The 25,144-nt window shown below is 37.1% G+C and overlaps 4 protein-coding genes across 8 annotated transcripts; 2 read left to right on the forward strand and 2 right to left on the reverse strand.

Annotated features, from left to right (window-relative positions):
* Nucleotides 1-1,475: 1,475 nt before the first annotated feature.
* LOC109198775 (S-antigen protein-like) lies at nt 1,476-3,100 on the reverse strand. The gene has a single exon (XM_019354178.2). The coding sequence runs from the start codon at nt 2,279-2,281 to the stop codon at nt 1,502-1,504; it is 780 nt and encodes a 259-aa protein (XP_019209723.2). The 5' UTR covers nt 2,282-3,100; the 3' UTR covers nt 1,476-1,501.
* Nucleotides 3,101-6,478: 3,378 nt separating this feature from the next.
* LOC102082339 (GTPase IMAP family member 7-like) lies at nt 6,479-11,037 on the forward strand. The gene is made up of 2 exons (XM_005464083.3): nt 6,479-6,649; nt 9,792-11,037. The coding sequence occupies exons 1-2, from the start codon at nt 6,643-6,645 to the stop codon at nt 10,766-10,768; spliced, it is 984 nt and encodes a 327-aa protein (XP_005464140.1). The 5' UTR covers nt 6,479-6,642; the 3' UTR covers nt 10,769-11,037.
* A 2,592-nt stretch (nt 11,038-13,629) lies between these two features.
* Nucleotides 13,630-18,809, forward strand: LOC109198763 (uncharacterized). Its single transcript, XM_019354116.2, has 14 exons — nt 13,630-13,794; nt 14,599-14,725; nt 15,069-15,169; nt 15,261-15,570; nt 15,680-15,762; nt 15,937-15,980; nt 16,136-16,169; nt 16,280-16,341; nt 16,655-16,738; nt 17,121-17,332; nt 17,509-17,690; nt 17,908-18,080; nt 18,355-18,569; nt 18,685-18,809. The coding sequence occupies exons 2-14, from the start codon at nt 14,605-14,607 to the stop codon at nt 18,807-18,809; spliced, it is 1,746 nt and encodes a 581-aa protein (XP_019209661.1). The 5' UTR covers nt 13,630-13,794; nt 14,599-14,604.
* Nucleotides 18,810-19,219: 410 nt separating this feature from the next.
* LOC109198786 (uncharacterized) lies at nt 19,220-23,433 on the reverse strand. Of its 5 annotated transcripts, XM_025905655.1 has the most exons (5): nt 23,248-23,393; nt 22,935-23,040; nt 21,596-22,325; nt 20,384-20,601; nt 19,220-19,785 (listed from the first exon to the last, which is right to left on the reverse strand). In XM_025905655.1, the coding sequence occupies exons 2-5, from the start codon at nt 23,035-23,037 to the stop codon at nt 19,601-19,603; spliced, it is 1,236 nt and encodes a 411-aa protein (XP_025761440.1). In that variant the 5' UTR covers nt 23,038-23,040; nt 23,248-23,393; the 3' UTR covers nt 19,220-19,600. The 5 variants fall into 5 exon arrangements, 4 of the variants coding, with proteins under 4 accessions (XP_025761440.1, XP_025761441.1, XP_025761439.1 ...); XR_003219101.1 differs by lacking the exon at nt 21,596-22,325 and having other exon boundaries at nt 23,248-23,408; XM_025905656.1 differs by lacking the exon at nt 22,935-23,040 and having other exon boundaries at nt 23,248-23,433.
* Nucleotides 23,434-25,144: the final 1,711 nt, after the last annotated feature.

Genomic DNA, 25,144 nt, shown 5'->3' on the forward strand with positions numbered 1-25,144 from the left:
TTTGAAGTTGTTCATGCAAAATCTTGTGGAGAGAGGGGTACAGTTTAAGGCAAGGATGTCAAAATCCAGGCCTCGAGGGCCGATGCCCTGCAGGTTTTAGATATAACCCTGGGCCAATACACTTTAATCAAATGATTCATTCATTACCAGGCCTCTGGAGAACTTCAAGACATGTTGAGGAGGTCATTCAGCCATTTAAATCAGCTGTGTTGAATCAAGGACACATCTAAAACCTGCAGGACACCAACCCTTAACGCCTGGAGTTCAACACCTGTGCTTTAAAGGGACAGAGTACATACAGACACATATATCCACCATGTCTATTTAACACTTTGCCTCTCCAAAGCGTGACAAAGACAAGCATGCAGAAGTTGCAGTAACACCAGAGGGAGCTATTTTATTTCATGCCAACATGAGAAAATAATCTGGGGAAAGCGTTAAACAGAAATAATTAACATATTTACATATATATACATATTAGACGCCTATCTTAATAGTTTCTGATTATTCAGGACTGTCGAATTTACTTATGTAATTATGTTTTTAGTTTATTACTGACTTCTTGGCTTAATATATTATTGCCCCCAGCTGGTCGTGCAAATTCTACATGAATCTACGTTTTGGAGAGGCAAAGTGTGAAGTAGACACGATGGTCTGGCGTGTCTATTACAGTAGTTTGCCATCACCAGTGTGTGAATGTGTGCATGAATGGGTGGATGACTGGATGTGTAAAGCGCTTTGGGGTCCTTAGGGACTAGTAAAGCGCTTTACAAATACAGGCCATTTACCATTTGCCATTTTATTACACGTTTAGCTGTGATTGATAGATTTTTGATCCTAAATTCGAAAATTGATCAGAAATGAGTTAAACAGATATTTTTATCTATGCATTTTTTCTTCCAGTGACAAAGACAAGGAGAATTGTCCTGCTGGGAAAAACTGGATCTGGGAAAAGCAGTCTGGCGAATACCATATTTGGACAGACCAAATTCAAGATTAATAATTTTAATGACTCAAACGCATGTTTGTCTCAGAGCGAGACCAAGACTGTTGATGGAAGAAGCCTAACTTTAATCGACACTCCTGGTTTCTTTGATCCAAGCAGGTCTAAGAAGTTGGAGCATGAGATGTTTAGCTGTATTACAGAGTGTGCTCCGGGGCCTCATGCTTTTCTTATTGTGCTTAAAGCAGAGAAATTCACAGAGCATGAAAAGGCTGTCATCACACAATTATGTGAACATTTTTCTGAAGATGTTCTTAAATATGCTGCAGTTGTTTTTACTCATGGTGACCAGCTCCCTGAAGGAATGAAGATCAAGGATTTTGTTAATGAAAGTGAAGCTCTGAGTGATCTGGTGAGGAAGTGTGGGAGTCGGTGCCACGTCATTGACAATAAATACTGGAAGAACAACCAGGAAGATGAATATAGAAGCAACAAGTTCCAGGTGGCAGAGCTGCTCAATAGCATAGAAGATATAGTGACAGAAAACAATGGAAGATACTACACTAATGAAAAGCTCCAGACATTGGAGATAGAAATACAAAAAGAGGAAAATCGGGTTCGAAAGTCATCAGAAAATCTGTCACAGAAGGAAATCAGAAAGCAGGCTAAAGTTAACATCATTAAGAAACACACGGAAAATGCACAAAAATCATGGTTTAAATATTTTGTGGGATTTGCAGTCATCACAGGATTATTTGCAATTGTCTCAGCTATGTGGATTAGATCAAAGTTTGGGAAGGGATCAGTTCCATGTGGTCCATCTGTTCCATCTGTTCCTGTTCCATCTGTTCCACCTGTTCCATCTTGTCCATCTGTTCCTGTTCCATCTGTTCCATCTGGTCCATCTGTTCCATCTGGTCCATCTGTTCCTGTTCCACCTGTTCCATCTTGTCCATCTGTTCCTGTTCCATCTGTTCCATCTGTTCCTGTTCCATCTGGTCCATCTGTTCCTGTTCCATCTGTTCCATCTGTTCCTGTTCCATCTGGTCCATCTGTTCCTGTTCCATCTGTTCCATCTGTTCCATCTGTTCCTGTTCCATCTGGTCCATCTGTTCCTGTTCCATCTGTTCCATCTGTTCCACCTGTTCCATCTTGTCCATCTGTTCCTGTTCCATCTGTTCCATCTTGTCCATCTGTTCCATCTGGTCCATCTGTTCCTGTTCCATCTGGTCCATCTGGTCCATCTGTTCCTGTTCCATCTGGTCCATCTGTTCCACCTGTTCCATCTGTTCCCGTTCCATCTAATCGTGCTCCATCTAATTCCTGTTCATGTTCCATCTGTTAATGTTCCATCTGAATCATTCCCCATTTTAGTCCCAGAACCTTTTGAAAAGGAAGTTGTGGGGGGTTTTGAGGCCATTTGTATGAGAGAATATACAATCCATGGAATTCATTTTACAGACTGTTTTATAATGTTTTATAATCCACAGTGAGATTTTAAAACAGTTTACTCATTATATATTGTCCTTAAAATAAAGCTTACATAAAAATAACGTCATTAATCAGAGTGAATAAACCATTAGATTAAAATGGTTTAATAATTTAGTCCCATTTAGAATCTTTATCAAAAGCATAAAAAATTGTATTCTATTTTGTAATGTCCTAAATATGTTGAGTACATAAAAAATAGTGGTCATATATTAAAACGTGTAATAAAATATAAACAAGTGTTCCTGGCAATTGTAACTTTATTATTTCAGAACTGAATTTGTTTGATATTCTCAGCTTTTTGATATTTCAAATCTTTTACATGCAGCAGTACCATCACTATTTAACCCGTTAAACCTGTATCATGTCATCTGCAGCTCCATAACAATTCCAATCAAACACCCATCCTGTTATCAAAAGGTATCATCTGTGTATCCATGAATACACAGGTTTACCTGTAATGTTTACCCATAAACCTCTTTGTCAAACAGCTCTACGTACTACACTAAGAAATATGTTTGTCATGGGATTGTTACCTTATAACAATGACAACATTTAATTCCACCCGTATTTAATTGCTTCTCACTATTACTCACTAAAGCACAGTTGTTGTTCAGTGTTGGTCAAGTTACTTGAAAAAAGCAATCAGTAACTAATTACTGATTACTTCCCCCCAAAAGTAATAATGTTACTTTACTGATTACCTGTTTTCAAAGTAATTAGTTACTTAGTTACTTTTTAAAACATGATTTACAATCTGAATAGGTGATAAATCAATAATCTTTGAGCCCAATTCTACTTTTTCTGCATAATCCATCATTTAAAATGTAATCAGATGAAAACAGTAACAATGAATTAAAAGATTACAACTAATAAAACTAGATTTATTAGTTTTAATCTTTTAACTTTATGCATCAATCAAAAATTTAATTATATGCAACATTCTCTGACTGGAAGAAAGGCAAACAAACAAAGGAGGTTACTTTACCAATGACATGCTGCAAGAAGTGAAGAGAGATATTCAACAAGAGGAATGTCGCATTAAACAGTTATCTCCAGACTTAACAGAGGAGAAAAGTGCAACAAAACCAAAACATGCTGTGTTTGAGAATCTGATGTCAAAAGCTGCAGGAGTTACAACAGGAGCTCTACTGGGTGCATTCCTTGGTGGAGCAATAAAATTAATCAAAGAAGAAAGAAGTCTGGGTTAGCTGTAGGAATAGCATTAGGAACAGCAGCAGGAGTAGCTGCAGCAAAAGGAATAATGACAGATGCAGCAACAGGATCTGGCACATCTGTCACAGTTCCTGCTGAACAGCATCAGTAACATAGGTTTGAAATGGGTGATAGAGCTAACACACAGGTGAAGAAGCAAAGAAAGCAAACTCCAGCACCATCCAACATTTTTTAAAGTAAAAACAGATTAGGAATTAAATATCAGATTTTTTTTCCATCCTCTGTTAAGCTCTCCATAAAGTACCTTTACAATCCACAGAAGTACAGGATCAGTATATAATGCTTAGTAATTTGGCATGACTACTCACATTCACCTTTACAAGTTGCTATCACAGAGTCGTTATTAAATTTATAAAACAGGAATTTTTGGAATCCTTTTTTCATCATGATTGGATTTCTGTATTTGCATGGTACAAAGTTTCTTACTTAAGAGTTTTTGTTGAATACTTACTGTTAACATTTAAATGAAATAATTTATGCTTATTATATTTAAGCATGTGATTTTCCCTGCTCTCCATATGCTATTAAAAGCCTTTATGTTGTAGTTTATATTTTGAACTTTACTCATGAATATGCGTATCACTCCAGCTTAAAAATCTATGACTTTCAAATAACTTTTGCTTCTGTTTCATGGTCTGCTTTTTGTTACAAAAATGTTCAATAATAAAACAGCTATTTTTTTCACATGTAACCAAGTGCCTTCAATTTTTCTTGACAGTATTCACTTTTTAGCAGGATGGCCTAATGTTAATGATGAGCAGTAACTAAAGTATTAAGTTTCTAACATTTTAATTAAATAATTCAGCTAAACCTGTTGAACGTTCTCAGCAGGTTCAGCCAAAAATGCTCAAGAGACAGTGGCATCTTAAACTGCCACTGCCAAACAATAACTGTCATTTTACTTAGTTTGGCTTCCACTGACTTCACTTCAGCTGAACCTGCTGATGAGGTTTAAAAGGTTCAGCCAAAACTACCACGGTCATTTTCAAACCAGAACAGCAATGGAAATTGCTGGAATGAGTGGACAAACCACATTAAGTTGTTCTTTTCTTTTAAAAAACAGATTTTATCTTAAATAAACCTTATTATAATATTAGTGTTAATGCTTTTAAGTGTTGCCAGACTGCTATCACTTATTCAAAACAGCGAAACAAGTTAGACAGTGTCAGGGTCTTTTATGCGAGAAGATGATCCAAACTCAAGATATAACTTTTTTTTTCTTTATTCAAGCAGTCAAAGGTTCGAGTTAAAACCAGCTGCCATGTCTTTTTTTACTACCTCTTAGATCAAGATGGACAAAGAGCACCACACCCAGGCAGTAAATGTTTTTTTTTATTATATGTGGTAAAAAGGACACTAAGGTGATTCGTAAAAAGTTGGAGGAAAGCCACAGTTCTCCTTATCTGGCTGAGATCCAGTACTTCGGCTCATGTTTCTTCTGCCGTTCTCTGGCCACTTCCTATGTGTAGATGCCGCCTCACCCATCACCATGGCAACCACCTGATATTTTTGGTCAGTCCTGCATAGAGATAGGGAGAAAGAAAGAAAGAGAAAAGGAGGAGGAAAGGAAAGAGCTCCTCTAGCCCAGAGACAAAGTTTTGTTTTTCTCTAAGAGAACCAGACTCAAAAAGGTACAACTTGTGAGGCCCACACTAGTAAGAGGGGCCTTCTCGCTCTAAAATATCCAATGGTGTCTGTGTGTAGCAAACTACTTCTACTATACTTCCCACTATATTTTTGTCAGATTTCTATTGTCTCAGTATGGAAGACATTACTCAAAACTATGAGCCATTATATTAATCAAAATGCTAATTAATTGCATTAATGTCAATGGAATTTCCTATGAAGAAAAGTGTTAATACTGGTGTTTCAACCCTTATTAATCTTATTAATACAAATAATATCTGTGGTTATCAAGACTTTGGTGACACATGGTTTGCAGTGTAGCACTGCATTAATGTTGTTTGTAGCATCATACAAGGACTGATGTCGATTAGCTATAACAATTGACACATTCTTCTAAGGTTAATTCAGTGATATTTTTTTTCACCTCCTGAAGAAGAGTCTTGCATGTACACAGACTAATGATAAGCACAATGATAATAGGATAGACGTACTTGCCTTTGTGTGCAATTCAAAGCGCAAATAGAAAAAGAACAAACAGCTCTGTTGTGACTTGGACTTATAAACCAGAAATTAGTATTTTTCAAGTTTTCTTAATAATCAGATCATAACTACATGAAAATTAATTTGATTTATCAAATTTATCAAAAAAAGAAATTGGATTTGATGCACTGATTGATTGTTTAATAACTGCAGTTATGCATTAATGGTGAAGCATTACAGTAAACCTTCACATACATTCCAGTAAACTGTCAAGAGGGAGTGAATGCATCACTGAACTTCATTAAAAATACCTTCTTTGTTTGAAACTTGTTTAACTAGAATGAGAAACAGAAACATTTCACCACTCCCTTATTCAAGGCACTGAGAGGATTTACTAACACTGTGTCACAGTTCAATGTGCAATCACAGTTATTGAAGTATCTCCATGACACTAATTTTTTTATTAATCATGTTTTAAAAAATAAATAGTTTTGATGTTATATGCAGCTTTTGAATTTCAGCACTATTACCACTTACACAAGAAACAAAATGGTCCACATTTCGTATATCAGAACTGGTCATCACATAGTTTAATGTGATGACCAGTTCTGATACAGAAAATGTGAACAGTTACACAGCGACATGTTGTGGGTTTGCATGGATTTACGGCAAAAAAAATATTCTCTGGGTGTACTGCAGCCTGCAGCATGAGGTGTTGCTCATTGTTTTGTGTAGTTGCAGTGTCAGTTAACAAGTCTGACCGGTGACAAACGAAAGCACAGCCAAAATGCAGCAGGAGAGCAGGTGGAAATACACACGGCAAGGACATCGTGAGGTCCCGGTGACGACTGTGATTTCTCTTTGACAACATGGACGGTCAGTCGAGCTTACTTTATATCAAATATGATTAAAGGGAACAAATATATGGTTAAAGAAATATTTTGTTTTGACAAACACAGTTATTAGCTTCTGATTAATTGAAAAAACTAAAAGAATCAGTTCATTGCTCCACATATTAGAGAGGGGCAGCCTTGTCATCAGGATCACCAGGATGTTTCTGAAGTGGTCTGAGGGTCGTTTTGGTCTGCTGTGAACAGTCAGTGTGATGTGATATAGAAACCACATATGTGTACTTTCTCATTCTATGTTCAGTCTCCATGATGCACAAGGGCAAATGACAAAGATCAATGCAACTCATGGCATGTAGCCTTTCTTTCTCTTAATGGTAACACACATTATGACTATAATTGTGCTAATTGTGCAGTTGTAGTTACAGGTCCTGTCCTCTTTTCTACACTTTATTTTAATTATATATAATCTGATGGTAATAAAACTGTTGTGAATTCTTTTGGTTACATGTAGGGCTGAATCTGACATTGTGGCAGCCCTTAACAGCAGGTAATTCATCTTCAGAATCAGCAAACTGGTGTTTTGGAGTCGCTAATCTGACAAAGCTGTGATAAAAAAATTTACCAAACCATGAATTTTTTTTAATGGAATGAGACATGACCTGAAAACCCCTGACCTTAAAGTACTCACGATAGAAGAGGCAACAAAATTTCTTTCATCTCTTCAGTTTTTGGCGTTGGGGTCTTTTCAGCATAGTGTGGCTTCTGTAACAGCAGTTTCACAGCCTGTAAAGTGGAGTTTGAAGGTATAATATGGCTGAAGAACAAAGAGAACCAAGGGTGACTTTGACTTCGGATGTTAAGTTGTGACCCTATCTTGATGGGCTTCAGTCTGATCTGTGTGTTTACATCAAAAATGTTTAAAAAAAATGTCTTTTTATTACACTCAGATTGAACTGTTATCATTTCAGGAACACAGCACACACAAGCTGTGTCCCAAAACGTCGGCTGCATCCTTTGGAGGACCCGGCCTTCGCGGTCTACGTGGGCCGGGTCCTTCGAAGACCGAGAAGTCCGGAAGTCCGAGGCTGTGAAATGGGACGGTCTAGCCTTCAGTTTTGCATCACCGCTGTGTCGGTGGAGTTTAATAAACTCCACCTAAACCTTGCTATCTAAAGTTAACAGGACACTGGCGTAAATTCTCGACCATCTCACACTTATGTTTAATCAGTTTTCTTTTTGACGTTTATTCAGCTGTGTGAAAATCCTGAAGGAACCCACCCGATGGATTAATAAAGTTTTATTTAATCTAATCTAAGATAATAACTTTGATCCCAGCCAAACCGATTTACTCCGGAACAAATAAAACACACAAGAAAGCCAAACAATTACATTTTAAGTTATCCGAGTGACTTATATATCATGTTTAACCTGAATAGCGAAAGACAGCGGGGGTCTGAAAACGATGAAGCCGGGAGGCCGGTCAAGTGACCATTGAAACCCCCAGCAAGCTATCAAGCGGGTGGGTAACAGACGTCTCCGAAAACGTCAGAGCACTTTTGCAAATATGCGATGTCTTAATAAACCAAGCAGATATTTAAAGTTTGCACGGCTATTTTCCAAAATGTGTTAAAAGTTTATTTTGTGACCCAGAAAGATTAATAAGACTAATATTAAAACTTAGTAGCGCCCGCCATTGTTGAAAACTGGAATTTGCTGGGCCACGCTATGAATTCTGGGATGTGGTGGGCCACGAAGGACACATCCGACCCATCCTTCAAATTCGGGAAAATGAAGGCCGCATTTGTCGGCCGCATTTGAAGGAGTCGACGAATTGGAACAGCCTTCGTCACCTGGCTGTGATGTAATCGGCCTTCAAATGCGACCTCCGACGTTTTGGGACACAGCTACAGTTTTCACCATAACTTATTCCTGCTTGTTACTATGTTTTTACTGTTTTTAGTGATGGAGCTACACAAATTCAGCTGCATGCACTTTGACCATATGTGACACAGACACAGGCTCTCTGCAAATCAACTGTTAACACTATCAGTCGCAAAATACAGACATAAAGTTTTTTCAATCAGGCATTCCCAGTTCAATCCCTTGAAGTGATGAAAGTTGTCTGTACATGAATGTTAATGGATGTGATGTCAAAATCTTGTCATACAGTTTACAGTGCTGCGTCTGAGCCTCTCAGTTGTTGAAGCCTGTTTCTATTGTAACAATTCTGTAACACTGTGTACTACATTTAACGTACACATACATAACCTATGTTACTTAATTTGTTCTTATTACAATTAGGAAACTGCATCTGTCCTATAAGTAAATTACCCACAGCTAAATATTATCTCTTATTCTGACACTTTGCTGTAAATTCTAAACAATAAAACTCTCCTGTTACCTTTAAGGTCATCCCCAACCTCGCTTCTGCTACAGTTCTGAGCTTCTACATAACACACCCGATAACATCCTCAGGTCTTCTTCTTCTGTCCACTTCACTACTCCTGTTTCAGTACGTTTTACAGTCGCCGTTGCCCCTATTTCTGGAACTTTCTTCCACCAGTAGTATTCAATATTGATCTTGGTCTCTAATTTCAAAGCCCATGTTAAAACACATCTCTTTAAACTAACACACTCTGATCATTATCTGTCATACAAATTTTCCATTGTCTTATTTTACATGATGTAAAACAAAATTTATTGATTTTAGTGATATTTTCTTGTTATTGGGTTTTTAACTCTCCCATGTAAGGTGATGTCTCTTGTTTTGAAAGGTGCCTAAAATAAAATGTAGTATCATTATTATTGTTATTTTTATTAGTAGTGGTAGCAGTAGAGGTATTAGTATTACTGTTAGTATTAGTTTGATTTACACATGCAAAATTAATGCATTTCCCATCATCATCTCATCACTTATTTCTAGTTAACAAATTAAGGCCAGCAACCCAGGTATCAGTGGTGAATATCATGAGCACACATCCACTAAATATCCATTTAAACATTTTGACTGCAGATGTAATAGCAGGAAATTTCAGAGAAAATACATCTACTCAAGCAAACACATAAACTAAAACATAACCAGCGGATTATTCAGCAGCAAACCAACAAGACTTTTTGAAATTGACTTCTACATCCCTTCATTTACACAAGTGCTTCTTTTCTTCTAGCATTGGATTCAAGGAGGATTGTGGTACTTGGAAAAACTGGGGCTGGGAAAAGCAGCCTGGCTAACACCATACTGGGAGAGAATGTCTTCAACGTATGCCATTCATCCGTTTCTGAAAGAAGTTCATCTCGTTTAGTAATTAAGTCAGTAAATGGAAAAAACATCAGTTTTATTGACACTCGTAGTATTTTTGACACAGGCATGTCTGAGCAATTACTCAGGGATGAGATAGTGAGGTGCATGACAGAGTGCGCTCCCGGACCTCATGCTTTTCTCATCGTCCTTAAAGTGGAGAAATTTACACAGCAGGAGCGAGATGTAATCAAAAGAATATGTCAAGATTTCTCTGAAGATGCTATGAAATACGCTGCCGTTGTCTTCACTCATGGCGACCAGCTCCAAGAGGGAATGAGAATAGAGGAATTCATCAGTTATAACAATGAGCTCAGCAATCTGGTGGAGAAGTGTGGAGGCAGATGCCATGTCGTTGATAATAAATACTGGAAAAACAACAAAGAAGATGACTACAGGAGCAATCGGTTCCAAGTGGCAGAGATACTCAGGACAATAGACAAAATAAGTGAGGCAAACAATGGAAGCTGCTACACCAATAAGATGCTACAGACGATAGAAAGTGAGCTACAGATACAGGAAGAGCTTATTAGAAAGTCATCAGCAAACATGTCGGTTGAACAGATTGCAATTGAAGCTAAAAAGGGTGTGATGAACAAGCTGCTGATTATATTTGCAGGTACGGCAACAGGCGTATTGGTTGGAGCCTTTCTTGGTGTGGCGAAGATGGTCACATCAACTTTTTTGAATCTACAGGAGCACACAGATGCAACAGTTTCACTGGCTGCACAGAAAGGGTTAGTAGAGGGAGGTCGGTTAGGATATGCTGCAGCTGAACAATCAGAAAGTGCATCGGAAGCCATTCAGAAAGCTGCTAAAGCTGTCCTCGAACACACTGTTAAATAATTGTTAGGATCATGACAAAGACAGAGTGGACAGCAAAGAAAGCAGAGAAAGGAATGTTGTTTTCTGATGTCTTGGGTAATTACTTTATAAGTAGAGATAGTGGCAGTAGAAGAACTGTTGAGATATGTAGTCAAGGAAAAGTAGCATTTGCTAAACACTTACACTATTTTGTTCCAATTAAATATTAGCAAGTGGAGCTACTTTTCAAGAAGAATTTTCTTTATACAATTGGTTATAGATGCTGATGCATTTCTTTTTTTTACAATCTATCAAAGTACATCAATAAACAGATGTAAAACAATATATTTGTAAAAAAATATATTTGTAAAAAATTATATTTGTTGGTATTCACTTCTTAATCATTTCTGTCAGCTGTAAGCAGAGTAATAAATTACTATGAATTTGAAAAAATATTTTAAGCAACTTATAAATAAACACACATTTTAAGATCTTCAGGAGTGAACTTGTGTAAATGTTTTGATTACAATTCAATGAAACATGAACATATTAAATGGAAATGTATATATCTTTTTCTTTCTGTTCTTTTCTTTTCTTTTCTTCCAGCAAAAAAACAAAAACAAAAATTTATTGATGAATCTTTGTAGTTTCTTAGGGTGAACAATATTATATCGACCTGGGAGCTGGTTATACCGGGATTTGGTATTTATAGTATTTGTTATGCTTTAGCCTTCAAAATTTATTACATTGTCTCTCCTAGAGATTGGCATGTTTTTTAAATAACTCCTTCTTTTACAAGCCTTTAAGATGTTTCCACTCTGTTTGTTTATGAAAGACAGACGGTCCAACTTTCCATTATTATTATGAGAAACCCCAGTATACTAGAAAGACATGCATATGGTAAGGACACAATTAATACCGGTTTTTCATTATGCTTATAAAGCCTGTAAACACAAATTTAATTCTTTCTTTCATTTCTTTCAAATCACAGTCACAGTATCATCTATTAAAAGACGCAGACACCACCCCCTTAATCCTTTCTTCTATCCCAAACCTGTATGCCCATTATGTAAACACAACCACATTCAGCATGTCAGCACATAAGCCACAGACAAAAAGACAAGTCTTACTAGTTTGACAAAGTAAGTCAGATAAATCAAGTCAAGTCACTTTTATTTAAATAGTAAATATAGTTCTGGGAGGAGTTGTTATAACAATATAACCATGTGACTTAATCTTCTCTTTTTTTCTGAGTACAAGTCGATACACGCACCAGAAATGAGCAGGGTGTGTGGGCTCTCTCTTTGAAATATGGTAAAAAGAAGAGATGTTATTTCTTCATGTTGAAAATAAAACAGTTAACGTAGTGCAAGAATCTAACAAGGATGACTCCTAAATACCTGCTAGGTGGGTTGTTTCGTCCTGCCAGGAGGAGACCCCGGAGTGGACCCCCGACATGCTGATAAGAATATATCTTTCAGTTGGCTCTGTTTCATGGAAGAGCTAGAGGAGGTGGCTGGGGAAAAGCTTGGACTCCTGTCCCCACCACCCAGACATAGATAAGATGTAGCGTATGTATGGATGGACTGAATGTTAATTTTTATAAGTCAATGACCTCCGTTCCTTATGTGTACTATGTAAGGCCACGCCCATACTGTTTTACTATTTTACTATCATCTATCTATCACACATATATCTAATACATACAGTTAGGTCATGTACAGTTTCACAGTTTTTCACAGTTTGCCTTAAATTTTCAATTCAACAATATCACTAGGGATGGGTACCGTGTCCGGTGCCATGATGGCACCGGTTCTGACATAAACGGTAGTAACCAGACCGAAAAGCAGCGCACATTTCGGTGCTTTATTTCGGTGCTTTTTTTCCCTGAGCCAATTCTAGCCAATCATTTTACGTTTCTGAGGATAGTAGGCGGGTCCAGGTACGTACGTTCTTTTAGAGCAGAGCTACAGATTAAAAATGCCCAAGGCGAAGCGATCAAAAGTCTGGCTGTACTTCACAGCAAAAGATGCAAACCCAGCAGCCTGCAACAAGTGCTTTAAGGTGATACTGTGATACTGTCAAAGGAGGTAACACCTCGAATCTGATGAAACACCTGGCGACGCATAGCGTTTTGTTTTTAAAGCCGAGAAATGCGCCGTGTTTGATAGCTTGCTGTGAGACCTCACACCGTGCACATCTACTGCGGGTGTGGTGCCTGTTATCGGACCCGGAGTTAGCAACATCCCCCAAAAACCCGAAGAGGAGAGTCCTGGCCCCTAGCCCTGTCAGTGAAGCAGAAATGATGACGGATGATGATGGCAGCAGCAGCCATTCTCCTCTGCGTGAGTAGCTTCATGTTGTTCGTGTGTAATTTACGTTGAGTACGCTAACCACATTATTACATTAATGCATGTAAGGTGAACTAGCAAACACCGTCGTAGTTACATGCGGCTGTCTTCTTGTTTGATGGCAGATACTCCCTTCACCCTGGCCAAAAATACGGTGGCCCTGAGAGGCCAAACGGACTGCAACTTCAGAAAACACTTGCAAAAAGAAAAATGCTGCAAAAAGGAAAACGCTGCAAACACAAAAACGCTGCACTGCAACTTCAAGAAAAACGCTGCACTGCAAGAGAGGCCAAACGGACTGCAACTTCAGAAAACACTTGCAAAAAGAAAAATGCTGCAAAAAGGAAAACGCTGCAAAAACAAAAACGCTGCACTGCAACTTCAAGAAAAACGCTGCACTGCAACTTCAGAAAACACCTGCAAAAAGAAAAATGCTGCAAAAAGAAAAACGCTGCAAAAAGAAAAGCGCTGCAAAAAGAAAAAATGCTGCAAAAAGAAAAACGCTGCAAAAGCACACAAAGCACAACGGAAATAGGAAAAGACACAACGGAAATAGGAAAAGACACAACGGAAATAGGAAAAGACACAACGGAAATAGGAAAAGACACAACGGAAATGTTCCTGGGGAGACAATAACCCGACGGACCATTTGCACGAACCAAAACATGCTAGCCAGTGCGCTGGGACTGCGAGACACTTCAAAGAAGTGGAGGAGAGGTAAATGTGTTTTAATCTCATGATTCTAATAATACTACAGATATACAGATAGGTGGTATTCAGAATACAGTTACTTTGTTGAAATAAATAGATTACACATCATTCTTTTCCTATTTCGTATGTTAGGTTATGCCCTCTCTATTTTTTTTTTAATTCCACTCTGGTGGAAACCCAAACAAAACACGCATTAAGAGGCTCTAATCCCTGTGTCTCAGTTTCGCGGCCCATGCCACCTCTACTTGCGGCAGTATAATGACATGACAAAATATGTTCAATAATTATTGTTCAAAAAATTATTTAATATGAAGGCAATAGGCAGAGTGTTACAGGCATAGCGATAAAGAATGTGCCCTCATGGGCAGTGTAGTCTGTGCTGCAGGGAGAATGGACTGCCATACACGTTAAGTTTCTGTGAGCGAGGGAGGGAGAAAAAGGAAAGTGGAAAAGTATGAGTTCTCACGTAGCAGAAAAGGGAGATGGAAGCATGTAAATATAATAATAACCACTGCAGCCAAAAACAGTGCCTGACGAGTCCAGATGTAAGTACACTGTTTAGACTCGACTGTACACTGTGTTCGTGTTTTCCTCCGAAACAATAAGTTCGGTTGGAGCAGGCTTTCAACGCCTCTCTCTGTCTCTCGCTAGCAAAGTTGACCAAAACTGTAAAGCTAGTTACAGGTGCGAGCCAGACACTGAACCCGACGTATTAGCCAGAGGTCCCTTTACAACAGTTCGGAGCTGCGGATACATATATATATATGTATATATATATATTGCTAAAATCATACAACTCATGTTTTTCAGGTTAAGATGTATTGTCCATTCTGTGGATTCCAGTTTGAGAACTTGACAAAATTTTGCTGTTCCTGTGGAAAAGACATAAGTTTTGTACCAGCTAAAGATGCTTCCACAGAACAAGAACACTCAAGAGGTAATTTTTTCTGAACTTCCTGCTATTGTAACTCGTTCTATACGGAAAAAAACTTAAAAGGGTAAGATTTGTTCAGGTGTTTGTAATTTACAGATAGTGTCATAAATGAAAAAAAAAAAAAAGGAAAATTATAGACATCAGGTGTCATGTGACTAATAAATCTGCATTTCTGAAAGCAAAGACATTTTTCTGCTGGATGTGACTGTGGGGAAGACGTAGATTTTTTTGTGCATTATGTTCATAAGTTTTTTGAATAATTACTTTTTCATGTTTGCTTTTGAATTATAAACAACGATAGACCAATAAAGAGTCTCTCTGTCTTTCACCCTTTTTTCCTGTTCAGCCAAGACAGTTGTTCAGCAGTTCTTCAAGTACCGTGAAGGTAAAGAGGCAGAAAGGAGGATGTTCTCAAAATCCAAAAAGAAATCAATGAAAACAGTGAAGGTATAAATAAAAAGTTTTTTAAATGTTAATCTGTTGTCTGACAACACTTTTCTAATATGTGACCACTTTTTTTTCCTAAAATGTAATCTAGATTTCTGTTGGGATTATGAACAAACAAAAGACTGGCATGAGACCCATAAGAGGGAAATCACTACCATTACATGTTGACCCAAGCTGGTCATCTGAGAGGCTGTTGGGTGCTGCCATTAAAAAACTGAAAGATTTCAACCAAGATATGAAAGATGTAGAATACATCCTGCTCTACCCTGATGGCTCTCAAATAAAAAATATTCCAGGAACTGACACACCCTTTACGATTGAACTCTACAAAGAGGCCGTTGGCAAGTCTTACCAAAGAATTACACTATTTGTCTGCACACTTGAGGACTTTTTGTCAGAATGTGAGTTAAATAGAATTGCCATTAATTCTTTTTTATAGTCATATTGTTAAAGAATCTTGTGATTACTGTGTTGAAGATTTTAACCAAAGTATTTCATACGTTCCCACAGATGTTAGTGCTTCAGAAGATGAGGAGGATGATGAAGTTATCGTTAGGGTACCACCCGTTACGTCACCCCTCTCTGACACAGTGGTATGTAAATCTCAAGGATTCATTAGTTCGAGATGTTAGTGCTCTCAGTTCCGGCATAATGCATTCAATGTCTGAATATAAGACTAATATCATTCTATCGTTGTGTATATATAGTGGTAAGAATCTGAGCAGCCATAATCAACGAGTTTGGTGTTTGATGATTTTATCTGACAGCTTTGGTCAAGTCCAGAAAGCAGTACACCAGAGCCTATACGTCGGTAAATTGGCTACCTTCTAGCACATTGATCTGGCCTCTGTGGCAGGTATATAAACATCTAATGTTCTTAACACTTTAATGTTAGTATTCGATGGCCACAAAAGCATGTTATGTTTTATAACATTTCCTTTTTATCATTGGATCTATATTTTATAGGTCACCTTCAATATCCCAAACATCTGATGTGCAAGTACATAATACTCTTTTGTATAACAATGTTGCATATTTAATTGTTAAGTTTCATTTGCATGCCATTATATCTGCAGTTGTTATGGTATTGTGTTTGTGTTTATGCTGAAGGTTCAGTGTGGTACAGAATCTCAAATGGCATCCACATCAGGAGAACATACTACAAGTTACAAGTTAGTCTGACATTATAAAATTACATGATTTCCCCTAGGGATCAATGAAGCATTATGATTCTGATTGTGATTCTAAAATTTTAAAAATATAAAATGATATATTTTGTAAATAATTATAAAGTAATAAGCTCAGTGAAACCGTTTTTTGTTGTTGTTGTTGTTTTTTTTAATTCTAGAGGTTCTCTATCTAATCCATAACTTGAGCAAATTCAGTCACTGTGAAGTACTTCAGACCCAACCCAGCCAAATGTAGAGCCAGAATTACTATTACATAAAATGTATTTAATCTTCCGTTTTTACTCTTCTTTCACAGTATCTATACCAATATCTATGCACCTGTCGTTATTGACAGCAGTTCTTCAGATGCTGAGGGAGAGGAGTTGCAAAAGGAAAACTGGTAACTTTCATATCTTGAATAAGAACAATAAACCCATAGTGTGTGACTTGCAGTTAACCTATTTATAAAATATTTCTTTACTATAAATAGTGCTGCGTACTGATGCTATTTTTGATCCTAACCTTTTACAGGAGCAAACATAGCTTAACTGTTCCTGTGAAGTTATTCTGCTGATGATTGTATTAAGAAAAAAAAGATTCTTAAAATTATTTGGTTGCTGATGATTGTTCTTCATATTACTATTTTGCTTTTTCAAATTAATTAACAGAAAAAGGCCAATTGATAAAGCAAGAAAAGTTACTTAAAAGATATTAAACAAAAAAAATACATAAAGTGTAAATAGTGTAAATATTTTGTTGCTTTTCACTGACTCATTCTACAGTGATGAACCTGATGGATTGACGGCTGCAGATGTCATCTCAAATCTGGCTCTGAAGATCAACAAAACCTCCTGTAGCAGATTCAACATTAACAGAGCCAATGTCTGGGATGGTGCCTACCGAGGCTTCAGAAGGTCTTCATATAGTCCTAACTCTGGCATGATGGTGAAATTCTCTGATGACGTGGGGCTGGCTGAAGAGGCAATAGACACAGGTGGGCCTACTCGAGAATTTCTCACCCTTTTGATGGAAGCCATAAGGACGAGAAGAATATTCGAAGGAAAAGACTATGCCAAATATCTCACATTTCATAGTAAAGGTATCTATTTTTTTCACATTTTTTTCCATGGTCAAAATTACTTTATTATAATGTAATGTCTTTATCTTTAGCTGCAGATGAAAATGAATATTTCTACATTGGAAGAATGATTGCAGTTTCCATTGTCCATGGTGGTCCAGGGCCATGTTGTTTATCTCCAAACTTCTTTATGTACCTTGTTGGAAAAGACAAGACATTCGAGGCACCAATTGATGATATAACAGATGAAGAAATCAAGAAGGCTCTACTAGAGGTAAATTTGTGATGTTATGATTATGACAAACGCCAATAAATGCAAATTTTTAGTTTTAGTTATCCACTTAACATAATCTTGGTAACTAACTGATGCCTGAAATGATTACTGATTGTGTAATCCAAGACTGTGTTAAATTGCACATTAATAGACAGCATGCGAAGGATGTCACTTGTGCATGTGTATGTGTGTGTGTAATATATATTTTTCTCTTTAGATAAAGAATGCAACATCTCTAAGTGAGCTCCGAGTAATCTCAGAAAAACACTCAAGCATGCTCCAGACAGCAGGATGCTATCGATTCATGAGGACACTGGAGGATAAGAAGAAGGTAGTAGCGGATTACATTCAGTGGTACTTCATCTACCGAAACCATCTTTCCATCCAAAGGTATAGAATTCAGACTATTATGTGCCCATTTAACAAAATCTTTTCAGAAGAATAAATTGTTAGTTTTTTTTATTCCCGTGAAATTTAAAGGACGGAAAAAATATATTCTAAATGCAAGACCTTTTTCAGGAGGACTTCTTTTTTGTAGCAGGATGAGTATCTTAGCTAGATAAGAATGTTGGTTACTTTCTTAACACAGTAGTTTCGGATGTGAAGTTTTGCTTTCTTGCACAAATAACATTAAACATTTTATTAAAATTAGACTGTTTTCTAGTTTCAGAGAGGGTCTAGCAACACTGGATTTTCTAAACGCCCTGGAACAGCATCCTTCACTCTTCTTCTCATTCATGTGCTACACTGAGACCAGGCTGACAGCTGATCTTCTGGAGAACATCTTTCATGTGCAATTTGGTCCACCTGGCAGCTCTAGGCGTCAAGAGGAGACAAGAGTAATAAGCTACTGGCAAGACTATCTGCTTTCTGTAGAAGGTATTAAATTTGGTTGGAAATGTTGAAATGAGTACATTTATGTCAGCAAAGTGTAATGGCCCCTTTTTCCTGTTTAATATCATTAGAAATAACTTTATTCTCTTTACATTTTCAGAGAGAAATGGAAGTCTGTCTCTTGAAGACATTCTTATGTTTGCAACTGGACTGAGGGAAATTCCTCCTGCAGCAATTCAGCCAAAGCCACGGCTTCTTTCCAGACCACTTCACGCTTCCCTGTAGCAGATGTCTGTGCAATACTATCAAGATCCCAGTGTTACACAGTTATGAGGACTTCCAAGAAGCCATGGATTATGGCATCCAGAACTCTCCTGGGTTTGGGCTTCCCTAAGGTCCAAGTCCTTTTGCTTTTAAGCCACGTTTATGGTTTTAGCAAACATTTGAAGTTTGTGATTTGAAAATCTGAAAATTTTGTTTCTAATAATTTCTGTAAATCACATAAAGTTTAATGCATCGCAGAAAGTTCAATCAGGTTTTGGAATTTCAAAAGCATAATATCATAGTGGGACAATTGAAAAAGTTAGACATATTTCACTGTGTTAAGAAATTGCGAAAGTAACAAAATAAACATTTCTGAAGTATTCTAATGTACTGAGACACGCTAGTATAATAACACAGGGAAAAAAATCTGATAAATTCAGTTAAAAGGCTTTATTTAATCAAACACTTTGATTCCATTTTTTGTAAGATATGCAAGTTGTTCTTTGAGTTAAAAAAAACCCCCACATAATTACAGGTATTGCAGAATGCTTTTGTAAACCTTTGTTTGTAAAACAGATCTCCAAATTAATCAACGTGTTTGTTACAGTACCTAATTAAAAGGAACAAGTTATTTTGTACAGTATGGTCTTTTGATTTCTTCAGGTAGAAAGTGTACACACTGTAAAGTTGACGGTAGTGAAACTATTTATATAAAAACTATGGTACGTGACAATTAGTGTCAGTGGTAATTGTACCCACATCTAGCAGATGATTTTACATTGACTTCTAAAGTCCAGTCATATTTTTGAGTGTTATATAATTTTCAACTGCAGTAGTCCAGTTGACTGGTCGAGGGAGCTCACTCTGTCTTTCCAAGTTTGTGAAATGAACCTGGAGATTGTCGTCCCCACATAGACTGTACTGAGCAGGTAGAATGTCATCAAACTGGTGCAGGATTTCTTGAGGCACTTGGAATCCACACTGTCTTCCACCATACCTTAGGTCAGTCAGAAAAATGAACAAATTCAGTCACTTCTCCAGGTACTATCCTTCAAGGTTACAGCAAAAGCGCAAAGTCAATCTTATAATTAAAAGTCAGTTCTGGAAATTGTGATTTTAAAGAATCTTAATTATGCATATATCTACATTTGTCGTTTTTAGCCAAGATGTGATCCAAAGTTAAAATAGGATTGTGTAACATGTTTTTTTTGTTTTTTGGGGGGGAAAAAAATATAAAAATAAAATGTATGTGCATGAAGTCAGAGAACAGAACTAATGGCAAAACACAAGTGGCAGCTTTAATTTTTATTCAGCAAAAAGGTGAAAACAAAAAAACACACTATTCAATTGCTAAAGTGAGTAACAGTTAGTGTAAATTGTTAAACCTAAATGACATACTGCTTACTTAACTCAAGTGGTTAGGTCAAGAAAGAAAAGAGTGCACATAAGGGATGGACTGTTCCTGAACAATTATATAAATGAACAAAGGTGGAATAACAGCAAGCTGGACAGGTATCCTGCACATACAATACACTATACTGAGGAAGAAAATTTTAGTAAAACTATGAAATAAAATACATGGACTAAATACATACCTATGAGGTAGGTGATACATGGCTTCTGGTTTACCAGATGGACAACAAGATTGGCGCACAGGTCGGATGGTGTGAGTGTTCCAGAGATCTCTGTACTCGTCAAGCTCTTTTGCAAGACATTGAGGAAGACATATCGTAGAAGGCATTTATGTTCATGACTGCCGTTGAAAAGATGCCTCTCCCTCAGGTCACTGAAGAGTTCAATCCAGAACTGAGTTCTAATGGTGGAATGACAAGGCATATAAAATTTAATAACACAAGTAATTAACTGTAATTGTCCACTTTAAAAAAAGTTGTAATCTTAAGAATATTGAACTGTGCGCAATTTCGTTCAAAGAAAAGCTTATTCACATGTTCTGAAGTGTTTCATCAATGCACTGCAGGAAAAAAAAAGCAACTTCCCACAAATAACAAAATTTAACAAAATGATTAATCCTTCAGTTATTCCTGCATTTGGCGGCTGAACTTAAGAAAAGTTGTAATATACAGGTCTGTCCATATAAATGTACTATTTTGTTTCTACATGAACACTGAAGCTGTTATCACTTGTTAGATACCACACAGAAATCCAAAAGCTAGTGAAAACATCAGTATTTTTTTTTTTTGGCACACAACGTCGAAGAAATGTCTGAAACAAATGACCTCCTATAACAAATGGATTTCTGTCATGTTGGATCAGTGTTCTTATATTACTCCTATTACAGTTCTCAAATTTGAAGAATCCCTTGTTCTTTTATTTATATGACTCCCTACAGGTAAACTATTTGATCTAGATGTTAGTTTGGTACTACGTAGGCACACAAAATTGAATAAATTTTACTCATTTTTAAATAGATCAATCTTTACTGATGCCATTGCCTATAGGATTTATAATAATTTATCAAAATGTTGAATGTCAGTTTGTTTGTTGTTTTTCATAGTGCCTTTTTAGGACTTTTGTGGAATGTGTAAGTCGGATTTTCTTTCTGAGTGTGTCGTTTTAATACAAACAAATGTCACTGGTATACCAAACCATTTATTATAGTTTTTGAAGCAGTCTTGCATCACATGATTAAAATGTGTAGGTGACTATGTTTTTGTTTGTGTGTTTGTGACTGTAATTTAATATTTGAGTATAAAACCCCACCCACAAAAAAAAGTATATCGCTGACCACGAAACACCTTCAGAACCATTCAATTTTAGTTTCAGAATATATTTTAAAAGCCATGTACCTTTGCTTTCTGAACGAAGACCACCAACTTTCAATCCGTTGATTTGTAGTTGAGGTGCCATACATATGACTGTGGGCTCCTGCAAGTTCATCTCCATGGTCTGATCTTAAAGCACAGTGAATGGCTGCCATTGTGCCATTTTCTGTGCCACAGTCTGTACGAAGGCATGCTGGAAGTTGACCAAACCGTGTCACGCACTCCATATAATATTTTGCAATAACACCTGGGTCATTATTTGAGCTGCCACAGTTGAGCCACATAACTTTCCTTGAAAATCCATCGACACATGCACTAATAGCAACACCAAAGGGTTTCAGCTTATCATATCCATCCACATGCCACACTTGATTTGGTCCTTCTGAAAAATATCCTCTTCGAACAAACCGGCGTTTACAGCGACGCTTAACACCATATGGATCTAGTCTTGAGAGTATGTGCATTACATCATTTCTTTTAACTGTCAGATTATACTTTTGTCGCAGTGTCTGACACATGGATCTGTAACCCAGAAGCTGACCTGAGCCTCTCAGTTCTTGTGTAACAGTGGAAATGACAATGTCAGTGGGAGTAAAGTCAGTCCTTCTAGTCATTCCAGCATCTTTTAGCCTCCTCTTTAATGTTCTCAGACTCATACAAATATTATGCTTGTTTTCAAGAAAGTCCAGGATCACTTCATATGTATGGCCCTCAGAGAAATACTTATTGATGATGTCTGTGACTGAGACTGGGCCTAAGGTTGAAGAGAAAACGTGAAAAGATAATTACGACCGCAGGAATCCACAAATGCACTTAATAAGTGTTTTTAAAAAAATACCACATCTGAAACAACTCTCAATAAACATGACTCAAGTATTTAATCTTCTTGATGTGTGCTTAAATAAAGGCCAGCGAAAGCTCAAAGAACATGGACCAGGATTCAGGACTTAGACCTCTATGCTGACAACTCAAAATGAGCAAAATTAGAGAAGTTAGAAGAATTTCATCACTGTGTACATATGCCCTATTGCTATAGACAAGTCATAAACAATTTTTTAAAAATATGCCATAGAACCGGTGGTAGGCTTAAACCAGAATACAGTTCTTAGTACCTACCAGTTCATGCCTTTGCGTTTTTAGAATTCTGATTTATCTTTGCATACAGAGTCTTTAACAATACAAAAACCTTAGAATAAGGAAATGAATATAGTACTTTTGGAATGGCACATGAATAATAATCCCCCCCCCCCAAAAAAAACAGTTTAACACGCACTACTGAAGCTACTGTGGTGTATATCAGTCGTTATGAAGCAATTAAAAGGTGAGCAATAAATACTAGAACTTAGGAAAGTGAAGTGCTTACCATTCTCTATAAAAGGTGCTAAAACTTGAATGTTAGTTCCACAGGACCCACAAAAAACTCCAATTTGCCCCACTAGCTGGATTCCACAATATGGACAATACATTGCCTGATGAAGACACAATGCCAAATTAAAACCTGAACACATTGACTGCAACACTCCTTAATGACTTTGACTTATTAGTATTTGTTCTCGAGTTTAAAAAAGCTTAATTTCTAAGGCTACATTAAACATTATCTTTGTTAGAATTATCTTTGAATGTATATTCCAGATATCTGTAGTATTATTAGAATCATGAGATTAAAACACATTTACCTCTCCTCCACTTCTTTGAAGTGTCTCGCAGTCCCAGCGCACTGGCTAGCATGTTTTGGTTCGTGCAACTGGTCCGTCGGGTTATTGTCTCCCCAGGAACATTTCCGTTGTGTCTTTTCCTATTTCCGTTGTGTCTTTTCCTATTTCCGTTGTGTCTTTTCCTATTTCCGTTGTGCTTTGTGTGCTTTTGCAGCGTTTTTCTTTTTGCAGCATTTTTTCTTTTTGCAGCGTTTTTCTTTTTGCAGGTGTTTTCTGAAGTTGCAGTGCAGCGTTTTTCTTGAAGTTGCAGTGCAGCGTTTTTGTTTTTGCAGCGTTTTCCTTTTTGCAGCATTTTTCTTTTTGCAAGTGTTTTCTGAAGTTGCAGTCCGTTTGGCCTCTCTTGCAGTGCAGCGTTTTTCTTGAAGTTGCAGTGCAGCGTTTTTGTGTTTGCAGCATTTTCCTTTTTGCAGCATTTTTCTTTTTGCAAGTGTTTTCTGAAGTTGCAGTCCGTTTGGCCTCTCAGGGCCACCGTACAAAAAGGCTAAAATGACCAAAGAAAAAGTGGAAAACAGTTAAACATGAGAGGTTTTTGGACAAAGTTTGTGTTTTTTCCATTGTTTAAGCACTGCTTCCAGTCAAGAGTGATAGCATATATGTCCCATAGCTACAGAAAAGGCTAACATTGTTATCTTTTTACAAAAAAAAACAAACAGCTGAACATGAGAGGTTTTTGGACAAATTTTGTGTTCTCCATTCTTTAAGCACCGGTTTGAGCACCGTTTAAGCACCGGCACCATTTCAAAAGTACCGGTTTGGCACCAGTATCGGATAAAACCTAAATGATACCCATCCCTAAATATCACAGAAGTATAGATTTTTTTTTTTTTAAATATCTGAACCAGATATGGTGTCCATCATTAGAGGCATGTCATTCCTTTGGCCTCTGTATGATCCTGTTACACAAGATGTCATTTGTAATATATCAAACACGATATCCTAGTTTACTTAAGCAGACCTTTTTCATATTATCATCACATTCACTTTTGGCTTGTGTGTCCAAGGTTCAAAAAAATCCTAAAGGAATAAAAGGAATAAATAAATTGACAACTATACATATTCGTAGTAATTTACACTCGTGGTAATAACAGCTGGGTGATGTTTTATGTGCTTGTCAGGTTTTTACTGGTGACATGGAGGAATTTAAAATTCTTTAAAACCTTGGACATCTTGTCCTTGTCCACTGGTCTCATCTGTTTTAGAATGTGATTGTCACACTGTCTTAAAACAGCCTTCTTCTTCAACCCTGGTGATTGGTAAAATCATGTCAGAATAAAAAGAAATGTCATTTTTAATTATCATATGGTTCAAGTCTTACACACAGAAGTCTACTAGTGGGTCCAGGGGCAATTGTAGTACTCTGTCCGTACCTTTCCACATGAGCCTCGTGCATCAGGAGTAGTCTTTCAGCCTCTGTTTGCAAAGTTGTTTTACCTTATCTGTTCTATACTCCAGAACTTTATTGTTAGAACAACCAACAATCTCCACCCATCTCATTATTACAGTTTTTTTTTCTTTCTGTATGGAGGGCTGTAAGACAAACTTTTAGTTTTGTTTTCAGTCTTAGTCAGGCATGCTGTGTCGTTTAAGATATGGATTATGGGAATTCTTTTAATCAGTGTATCTTTATTATCATGGTTTATGGTTTTGAATGCTTCAGTTAACTTTAGAGGTATGAGCAGTGCAAGTAACTTTGAACTCTAAATATGATAACAGTTGCACCTATAGGGCAGTTTCTGGGTATTTCACTTTTGCTTCACAGTGAATTTGTCTTTTGTGAACCAAATAGTTGCTCTTCACCACTTAACTGTCCACAAGTGTGTTTGCATGTGTACTAGTATCTGTGTTGTGTGCTTTCGCC

Source organism: Oreochromis niloticus, linkage group LG3 (genome assembly GCF_001858045.2).
Source record: "Oreochromis niloticus isolate F11D_XX linkage group LG3, O_niloticus_UMD_NMBU, whole genome shotgun sequence".
NCBI lineage: Eukaryota > Metazoa > Chordata > Actinopteri > Cichliformes > Cichlidae > Oreochromis > Oreochromis niloticus.

Excerpts from the sequence above, each read along its gene's own strand:
- LOC109198786 (XM_025905654.1), bottom strand. The coding sequence starts at position 23,079 with ATGTGTTCAGGTTTTAATTTGGCATTGTGTCTTCATCAGGCAATGTAT. Across the intron at positions 20,602-21,595 it reads TCTTCGTTCAGAAAGCAAAG|AACTCAGTTCTGGATTGAAC; the intron begins GTACATGGCTTT and ends TTCCACCATTAG. Across the intron at positions 19,786-20,383 it reads ATGTATCACCTACCTCATAG|GTATGGTGGAAGACAGTGTG; the intron begins GTATGTATTTAG and ends GACTGACCTAAG.
- LOC109198775 (XM_019354178.2), bottom strand. The coding sequence starts at position 2,281 with ATGGAACATGAACAGGAATTAGATGGAGCACGATTAGATGGAACGGGA.
- LOC109198763 (XM_019354116.2), top strand. The coding sequence starts at position 14,605 with ATGTATTGTCCATTCTGTGGATTCCAGTTTGAGAACTTGACAAAATTT. Across the intron at positions 16,739-17,120 it reads GAGTTGCAAAAGGAAAACTG|TGATGAACCTGATGGATTGA; the intron begins GTAACTTTCATA and ends CTCATTCTACAG. Across the intron at positions 17,333-17,508 it reads TGAAGAGGCAATAGACACAG|CTGCAGATGAAAATGAATAT; the intron begins GTGGGCCTACTC and ends CTTTATCTTTAG.